The sequence below is a fragment of the Montipora foliosa genome, chromosome 13 (assembly GCF_036669935.1).
Source record: "Montipora foliosa isolate CH-2021 chromosome 13, ASM3666993v2, whole genome shotgun sequence".
In the NCBI taxonomy this organism is placed as follows: Eukaryota; Metazoa; Cnidaria; class Anthozoa; order Scleractinia; family Acroporidae; genus Montipora; species Montipora foliosa.
Genome location: NC_090881.1, coordinates 16,511,792 through 16,521,791, shown reverse-complemented (window position 1 = coordinate 16,521,791; position 10,000 = coordinate 16,511,792). Strand labels below are relative to the sequence as shown.

The window sequence follows — 10,000 nt, the reverse complement described above, 5'->3', positions numbered from 1 at the left end:
AATATCTCTTATCTTTCTGTATTAAGCTATAATCTGAAATAAAAGCAGATTTAAAGAGCATGTGTAAGTATCAAAAATGTATCACAATCTACAACGTTCTTGGTCCAATGGCATGTCGACACATCGTAAAAATATCACTCAACCTCCGACAAGGAAAATATTTCCATCGAACTGAAATTCCGACACTGACATGCTTTGAAATGGTACACGGTGAAGGTGTCTTATTTTGAAGCCAGCAGATGGATGAGAGTTCACTCCGGTCCACACTCTACATTCAGTCTCTCGTGTTATCGCTTTTCAATGCAATTTGCCGGTTACCACTTACTTCCATTGCTCACAACAATCTCTGGCGTTGAACTTGCTTTCTCCTAACAGTTTTCATCTTTAAGGAATAAACGAGCCGTACGTTGCACAGTGCGTGCCAGTATAGCTATGCATGCAGTACTGAAATATTTGCCCAAGCAATAAGAAACATTAAGGACGGTGCCTACTATTGTTATTGCGCATACGGTCTGCGCATCTCGAGGTACTCGGATTTCCTATGGGTGGTGCTCATTAACACAGGGATATTTTTGCGCGGTTCAAAACTATGCGGAAAAAGAAGAACTTAGCAAGTGCTATTGGTATCCAAAAGGAAAAGTGGGGGTAACCATGCATTTTTCAGAGATAATTAAGCTTCAATTTGGCAAAGAACGCCATACATTGCTTTGTATTCTAAAGCTTTTTACAATTATTGTTGATTAATTATCTTCGAAAAATGCGTGGTTACCCCCAATTTTCTTTTTGGATTTCAGTAATACTTGTTAAGATCTGCTTTTCCCGCATATTCCGGAAACCGCGTAAAAATACCTTTGAATTAGTAGGCACCGTCCTTAATTAAGATTCAGCGGGTTTCTACCCAATAGTGCAGTTAGTAATGGTATTGTTAAGACAAAAAGCCAATTTCTCTGTCTCTTCTAAAACATCTCTACCCTTTCCTTTAAACGTATCATAGGATCGCTTTAAAAATAAGTTATGCACCTATCAATGTTGAACCCGAGGGAGGATGGGCGGGGGGGGGGGGGGGCCCGCGGGCTTAATCATTAAGTGCCTATCATTTCGACAACAATTTTCCACTTAATTTATTCTTCGAAATCGTCCCAAATACACTGTGTTGTTTTTAGAGCCTTTTTATTGAAAACTCATTCACTGTGAAAGACGGGAAAAGTGGCCATAGTTTGATCCATAACCGAGCAATGAAGGGGAATGAGTTCGATACCGGGTTGACGTCGCCAAATTCTCTGCATCGCTGTTTTCAAAGAACTATCGCAATGCAAAGAACCCGGTATTAAACCCATCCATTCCCCTTCCTTGCCCGGTCGTAGATCAAATTAGAACTAGTTTTCCACTTTTACGAGCCTCTAAAACAGTCACTTTGAAGGCGAGAGTTTAGCCAACCAAAAAATTAGTGTTAGGTATTAAAGTGCGAAGAATTCTTGATCGGTATGCTTTAAAGTAGATCATGCGTCGAGCAAGTTGAAGAAGTAAAAAGGGAGATGTAAGTTTCAGGGCTGGAAACAAGTGCTAACCTTCTCAATAACCATGTAGGCATGGACGTAATCCATCCCATGATCCTCTGGTCGTTTTGCCACCTCCTTCTCGTAACGTTGAAACAATTCCTCAACAATGTTAGCTTTCTCTTCAGAAGTGCGAGAATCTGATAGGGCTGAGAAATGTAGATAGTCAAAAAAGACAATTTAGACTCATAGAACAAATCAAAGAAACCACTCCCGGACCTCAAAATCAGGTCAACGTAACTAAAAAACCGAACCTCAAAATCCAAGACATTATTGTCTTTGTTAATTTGGATATAGTAGAATTTCCTGTAATGCATGCACCGGAATCGATCACTCGTTCTTTCCGAACCTAGTCATTCAGACCAGTAAATCATAAGGCAAATAAGCGAACAATAGCAATTAAGAAAATCTCAAGAGTCCGAGCTTTTGAGTGTCTTCCGAGGAGGTTCGCTATTTTAAACAGGGCATTTTTATTCTTGGCTGTTTCTTCCCACCCCTCCGCGTTATAAGCCTAAAAGCGTTGCAATAATTTGAAACAATGCGATCCCCTCTCATTCGAAAACGGCTTATTTACCCCCTATCCTTTGATTCGCTCTCAAGAAGGGCCAACGCTAGAAATGTCAACTTTATTAGCTCTCTATTATCAACTCAGCTGATACTCCAGATTACCCTTTTAAAAAGTGCTTTGTGGATATTTAAAAATGGTGAAAAGGGACACGGAAAAGAAACCGCCACACTGGAAAAGGCACGCTTAATAATATCACCTACTATCAGTGAAGAATCCGACACCCCGAACACTAAAACACAGCGCCTGCACGACCGGCATTTTCAAAGAGTCGGTTTCATTTACCGGAGACAAATGTTGCGTTACTCCAAGTTCTTGTAGTCGGTACATACCACCGCGCATGCTCTTTAGGATCACCGCCATTTTTGAGCCATTTTTCTCTGTATGGGCAGGGTACCACTTTTGTCTCGATTGAAATCAGTCTCAGGCCAGCTTTACGCACAGGCGATTCACTGGATTCAAAAGGCTCCTTGAATTCTTGTACAGTGCGGTAGTAGTTAACAAACGTTGTCTTCCCAAATTCCTCCTGTTCAAAAAGACAGAGGAAAGTTTGTCAAACACGGGCATTTCTCTCTTTCCTTTTATCTTGTTTTCAATTTTAAGTTTTTGGCAAAATCACAGTCGCAGTCATATTCAGCTCCAGTTTGCCGCCATACTCTTGGCTGCGGGGAACCAAAAAACGTTTTGTTAGGGCCTGGACAAACAAGAAATGTTTGGCGTTTAAACAACATCAAACATTGTTTGGTGACCAAACATGCTGATGTTGAAGTGAGTTGCCAATCGTTTAAAACATATTTGATCTAATTCAGATCAAACTCCACAAGCAAATAACTATGGGTTACAAATACGTAAACAACATGTGGATACAAGCGGCTGAGCAAGTGTGGTACGCATGCACGCGCCAAACATGTTTGATACTACTGGTCAAACGAACAAAACTTCACCCGTCAAACACGAGAACAATAGAATTTTTTTACGCCGTTTGATAAAAATTGGATGGCCTTCAGAGTTTATCAAACACCACCAAACACGATTATTCAGCAACAAACAAGGTGACCAAATGGTAAATGGTTGGTCACCAAACAATGTTTGATGTTTCCTTTAAACGGCCAAACATTTCCCGTTTGGCCAGGCCCTTACATCAAAATGAAAGGAGTAAACGATACAGTATTTACACGAAATACTCGTTCCTTTGAATAATTTTAGCGCTGCCAGCAGAACATCTAAAAAGTCGCGTTCAGCTGGTCTACGAAAAGCAATAGGGACTTAAAGATCTACGACGGCGAAGTTAACGAAAATGTCACCTCAAAATATAACTTTGTACTGTCGTAAGTCTGTTGCGATTATTCCATGCTGTTCGCGTCGTACGATATGGGCGAAGTATCCTAAAAATAAACGGACTGAGCTCGCGTTGTCGTCAAAACCTCAAATTTCTATGGTGATTTAACGTCGTTGTTAAGAAGAGTACCGCAAAAATATGTACCAAAGTGCGTGCCGCACGTGCAAAAGAGCACGATTATCTTCACTCTTTTAACCAATGATATTGTTTTTTGGCGTTCTCTTTGACGCCCGGCGACTGCGTCGTAGATCTTGAAGTCCCTATTTGCTCCCATGAACCATTCCGTTTTATGAAATAATTAGGATAGTACGCGCACTCTCATTGGTCAATAGCTGTGTTTAGATGACCAGTGACATCACACGAATTTTGATTGGTTATGTGTTGTCAGAGGCGCGTTTTGATTGGCTGGTTGGAAATATGAGCGTGTATCAAGAAAGTGTGTTTCAATGTAGAAGTTAAAAAACCAGCATTTTCCTTCATTTGTCGAATTATCTTTGAGAAATACAAGGAAAGAGTTACGTTTTTACAAACGTTGACCGTGTAGCACTTATATTTTAAACAGAGTTAACTGAATAGAGTGTAATGTGAAGTGCTAGATTTCAATCCCATATGAACCATGTGAGCGTTAGCCCTACTGATGGAAACGGGCCCACACAAGGACAGAGAAAAACTCTGACCAGGGTGGGAATTGAACCCACGACCTTCGGGTTAGATCTCCGCCGCTCTACCGACTGAGCTACAAGGTCAGACGGGAGCAGGCCGTGGGAACTGAAGATGTATGTATCTTTGAGAAATATTTTGTAAAAGCAATAGAGGACTTTTTTCCGTGTTTCCATAGCCTCATCTAAACACTCGGGGAAGTTGGGAGAATTCGAGACAGTTATGCAAAGGTTTGCAAAACGCCCCTCGTGTTTACATGAGGCTATGGAAACACGGATAACGTCCTCTAATGCTTAATTCGCAACCGACGCGTTCTTTTCGAAAGCATTTCAACTGTCAAGGCAAAACCAACGAAAGTAAGTCCTAATTTTGAGCAATTCGTGTCCTCGTTAGGCGTGGGTTTAACGTGGCATCGTCTTTGAAGCTGTCCGATCATAGATGTCCAAGATTGCCTATTGTGTACTCAAAATTCTAACCTGCGAAATGAGCCCATCATGCATCAGCTCCTTCCATAAGTCTCTCATGGTGTGATGCATGGATACCGGAACTTTCTTTGTCGTTCCGAGAAATTGTCCTTCCTTGTCAACGGCAAACTGCACAAGAATCATTCTGCCACCTTGCAAAACAGAGTAATGATATATATGGTAAACGCTACGAAAACCAGATTATCGAAACCACACAGAGTTACTACCCAGAACGCCATTTACAAGAACAGACGTTCAAATAAGCTTATTCTTTTAAATGAACTTGACTTTTGAGTTCTTTTTTTCGACATGTTGTTAAGCTTAGTTTGGATGTGACACAGCCTGCTTCGCTCGTAAATGGACTGGTTAACGTTGTTACGAAGTCGCTAACCAATCACATCGTGGATTCCGTCGTTATTCAATAAAATAACAAACACAAAAATTTCAAAATAACGCCAGGTTGCTTACCGCAGACATTTTTTTTAACGACGGACTGCAACCTTATCTGAGGCATTTTACTTTTACAAGTAACTTGTCGTGACGCTTACACGTGCTAAGCGTTTTTACGCTGACAGAAAAACTTGAAAATATCGTTCGAAGAGAAGTTCATAATCTAGAAGTCTCCATCTGCGATGGAAAGCGGCCCATCCGTTTCCTGCATTATGTATTTTAAGCATGGCTACTGGTAGTTTTCTTACGGAAAAAAACTTAGTGGTATTGTTTTCTTGCACGATCCATGATTTTGCATTAAGCACGAACACTCCCTCGTGCGGTTACTTGGTAGCAGACCAATCAGAGGCGTTGAGACCATCAGGGCCAATCTGATTGGCCATAATTTGCGGGAACCCGTACTCTAAGGCCTCAGTCACGTGTATCTGGACATTTTTGTATCCGCAATTTTCTTTTCCGAATACGGCTTGCGTCCACACGTATCCAGACATTTTCGAATACGGTCTTCAGAGTGGTAGTTTTTGAATACGCTGCGAATTCGGATACGTGTGGACGGTCGTATATCCGCAAATTTTCGAATACGCTGATGTAACATTACCGGGTGAGATAAATCAACATGGCGTATCGATCTTGGACCTTGAAAGACTCTCACGAGCAACTCGTTATCAAAACAGAGAAAATGGCGCCTACATACTATTTTGCGCATGCTCAATAAGCAAAATCAATGTCAAAAGCACTGGGAAATAGAGTGTATGAGGATACGTGTGGAAAGTGAAAAAGATTCGAAAACGATTGGAATACGCTACGTGTGGACGTAGATATTTTTTAATCCAAAAAAAATTGCGGAAACAAAAATGTTCTGGATACGTATTGATGGGTCCTAAATTTTGATAATACAGTAAACTACTAGGTTCAGGCCAAATGAGGGCAATAGGCCTCTGGTCCAAATCACTGCCATTAATTATGCCAAAAGTCAAATTTTGGTCGCTGCCAGTGTCTCAGAAATTTCACTATTTAGTTAGGCGACCAACCTAGCAAGTACCAAGCATTAAACCAGGGCAAAATTAAGTTACCCATGCGCTTTTGTTCCCAACAGTGATTATAAATTTAAATGGACTCAAGGGTCATTTTCAATGAGGTAAAACTTGTCAGGAGAAACATGGATTGAGGGAACCGTTTCCATTTCTGCAACAAATATGACGCAAAGAAACCAAATAAAGCTAAATTTACCAGGAGCAAGTTCCTTTGCTCTTGCAAGTAAGATTGTTTCCCAGTCCTTAGCAGCTTGATTCCTGAACCTCTCCTTCTCTTTCGGAACAGTGATCATTGTGTGATGCAAAGCTCCCGTCACGTTACACGGCCTGTCACGCAGCCAGTGCATCGCAGTAGAGGAGAATACTAAATTGATCGACTGAGGAGGCAGACACTGGCTGTAGAAGCTCGTACCGCAAGTACTGACGAAAACATTGGGAAAGTCTAGGAAATAACTCTTTGGGCCTGGAATGAGTCCTGTGGGGGGAAAGACAACATAACAAAGCTTATAGCCGAAGGAAAGTGGAAGGATGAGTATCTAGAAGAAATATAGGAGATTGAGATAGAAGGGAGGGGTATTGTCTTTTCTCGGCAACCTACAATAACAAGGTGAAAAACATACAATTATTCTGTTAGCGAATGAGAGAATGATATACACATATGAAATGACTTTTGTTGATAGAACCCATTGGAAACTCGGAAAAATCAGAGACCCAGATGGGATTCGAACCCACGACCCTCCGTGATCTAGAACGGATGCTCTAACCACTGAGCTACTGGAGACTCTATGGTGAGCAAGGATAAAATGTGGGTCTTTGACTCGAGCTGCATCACGCCGCTACAGAGTCAAATAACATTGACAGCATAGCTCATAACTGCATCGCGCAGTCACCTTTAAGCATATTTGAGATGCGGCCAACCAACCACCAAAGTGAGCGAATGTGAGAGTGATACACACATATGAAATGACTGGGGATCGGATTTTTCCGAATTTCCAATGGGTTTTATGAACAAAATTATTCTGTTGGGCAGAAATTCCAGGAACAACTCGGCTGTGGAGAGGGGGTCTCATGACCCAGGTCTACACTCCCTTCTCCGTATTTCTGGAATTGTTGGTAATTCTTATGTACAGAAATTCCACTCGCACTATGCAAATTCTGTACCAACCAGAAAAGACAACAACTTGAACAACTCTGCTTTGCGTGACTCTCTGTGTAATAAGTTAAAAACAGCAGAAAACCTTGCAAACGAAGAAACAAAGACTTGAAATCATTAACAGGTTGATCCTCATAAATCACGTGAATCGGTAAACTGTCTCCATGAATTTTCCTGAGCTCTTTAACGCATGCGTACAACAGTGGCATAGAAGTACCCCCGTCTGCACAGCCAAAGTCCGCAATCGTAAACACTCTTCCAGGCTCCACGCAAGCAGAGTTTATGCACTCCAGCATCAGAGGTGCAGATTCCAGGATTACGTTGTAGCAACCAATGGTATTGTCAGAGTAGAACCCAGACCCATCTGCACCATAAGGAATGTGGCTGTGAGGAGACTGGCAAGGAAAAATAATTTGAAACTAAAATTAATTGTGCAATCATCTAAAGGACACGATCAGGCTCAAAACATTTTTTAAAACAATACATTGATGAGTTATGCTTAGAGCAAAATGCAACATTTTGTAAAAATCATGACTAACAAACTTGTTTGCAGTTGATGATGACATGTTGTTTGTTCTAATCCAGTGTCTTCTTCCCTTCAAACATCATAAATGATACAATAGAAACCTGTGAATACAAGGATTTCTCTACGATGTGCACCATGGAGTGGGGAAATTTCGGGGGAAATATTGTTCTGACACAGGCAGAAAACAGAGGATTCGAGGCTGCGTGACGTCACGTTATTTGATATGGTTGTTGGTTTCATAAAATTTAGTGCAATAGTCCATTTTACAGTTGTTTGCTTAGTTACCTGGCCTATGAATGAAAGTGCGGCTGGAGTTGACTTTGTTTTGATAGAAACCTCAGTGCCTTTCTGATGCAAATTCTTACTAATCAGCATGACAACAACATCATTAACATAAGAAAAGGAGGGAGGTCTGTATCATAACAAGGTCAACACCAGCCTCACTTTCATTTAAAGGCCAGGTAACTAAACACACAACTGAAAAGAGGTCTATTTGCGGTTGACAGCAAAACACGGAATATCACTGCATGCAGTACCCCCATGGAGTAACCAAATAGTTTAGTTTAGTTTGAATAGTTTATAAATAACAATTATTCGCCGAAGACAAAGTGAATATTGGTGAATATTCTCCAATATTCACTGAGCCTGAGGCGAATAATTGTTTTAGTGTAATTTTCAGCGGTGAATATGAAGAAAGTTCAAAACAACGCGCTAAAACAAGATAAAAAGGCACAAAAAAATGCTTGATTGGCTTAGCAGCCGCGCCTCCAAAATGTTATATTTACCGGGTAGCGCGGTGAATATGACACTAAATTCTTATATTCACCGCTGAAAATTATATTAATTAAAAAATAATAATTCTTCTATTTGCAAAAGTAAAGTACAACTAATTACCATCACAAAAACTTCGCACTTAGACATACATGAACTCGGAAGTGGCCTATTATAATATTTCACAAATGATGACAGCAGATTGACACAGTGATAAAGGTGATTCGAACTGATTAAATTTTATTCAACAGTGAATACTCTCTCAAGAAAAGTGTATGCAATAGCAAGAACTTATTTCAGGGGGTGAGACTAAATCGCGTGGGTGGGTCGTGGGTAGGTGGGCCGGGGGTCTTGGGTAGGTGGGTCGTGGGTCGTGAGTGGTGGGTCGTATTTGTTTGAAGATAAAACAAGATATATATTAGCTCCCTCAGTGCTCGGTCCAAATTTGTCTTAGCTAGGTGTTAGGTCTTGTCTGTTTCGAGAATTTCCAGTCGTTGATAAAAAAAAAGGGTTAGGTTAGGGTTAGTAGGGACCCACGACCCACGACCCACGACCCACCCACTCACGCCGATTAGACACTATTTCAGGGAGAGATATCGAAAAAAATGATAGAATTTTACGATACGATTTATGCAGTGCAGTTTCGATACAAATATTCGACAGTGCCTTCAAGATAGTTCACAAAATCCGAATAGGGCTACAGATTTACAATTCTAATAATCTAAAACTAACCAACGAAATATCTGTTTAATAATTTAAACAAAATAAGCATCTTAAACAATAAAAACAGTTTTCAAGGAATACATCAAACACCTGAAAGACGAGGATTGTTTCATCGGATATCCAAACACCGAGAAGCGAGTTGAAAAACGAGGCCGACAGCGGAGTTTTTTAACCGATTTCGAGGTGTTTGGATATCCGATGAAACACTTCTTCTCGTGTTTAATATTGCTTCTCAAAGGAATCAGTATTTTAAGAGATATTTGGGATCAACGTTGGCGAAATATTATGCTAATTAAGACTACATATCCAGACTTCACGGTAGTGATTTCTTTCGTTTTTGGCTTAGGAATTATTAATGAGTTTGAGAACATAATTCAAGAAATGTTTAAACTGGAAATGTGACGAACCGTATATGAAGACCTATGAAAGTAGATTCCAAAGTCTAGGGATGACACAGTTAACTTAAACGATCTATTGCCCCAGGTATTTTTCCAGGATCCTTTTATTGGTGAAGTTAGCGAGATTGCGCCTAAATTAGACTTGGATGGAAGTAAACAGAGATTACATTACGCTGATAATCACGCACCATACCGGCGAATGCAGTACTTTTAAATGAAGGAAGTAGTAATATTTTACAAGTCCCGTGTGTCACATAGGAACACAACAAATCAAGTGAGCTCTGTTGCAGTAGTGGAGCTTACTAGTGAACGCATGAAACAATATAATCAAACCATACCTGTGCAATTATCTCCTGCAACT

The 10,000-nt window shown here is 40.5% G+C and overlaps 1 protein-coding gene across 4 annotated transcripts in view; it reads right to left on the bottom strand.

Moving 5' to 3' along the window:
• The window catches only part of LOC137983277 (uncharacterized), an 18,693-nt gene that overhangs the window by 1,338 nt on the left and 7,355 nt on the right, over positions 1-10,000 (bottom strand). The window contains exons 1-8 of one of the 4 annotated variants that reach the window (XM_068830476.1): positions 9,978-10,000; positions 7,761-7,817; positions 7,307-7,616; positions 6,265-6,543; positions 4,597-4,736; positions 2,407-2,647; positions 1,569-1,705; positions 1-33 (exon numbers count right to left, since the gene is read on the bottom strand). The exon at positions 1-33 is cut by the window's left edge and continues 1,338 nt beyond it; the exon at positions 9,978-10,000 is cut by the window's right edge and continues 56 nt beyond it. In XM_068830476.1, coding sequence (XP_068686577.1) covers positions 22-33; positions 1,569-1,705; positions 2,407-2,647; positions 4,597-4,736; positions 6,265-6,543; positions 7,307-7,616; positions 7,761-7,817; positions 9,978-10,000 — 1,199 coding nt within the window. In that variant the 3' untranslated portion in view covers positions 1-21. Of the gene's footprint in view, positions 34-1,568; positions 1,706-2,406; positions 2,648-4,596; positions 4,737-6,264; positions 6,544-7,306; positions 7,617-7,760; positions 7,849-9,977 lie in introns of all 4 variants that reach the window. The other 3 variants (XM_068830478.1, XM_068830475.1, XM_068830477.1) reach the window with 3 other exon arrangements.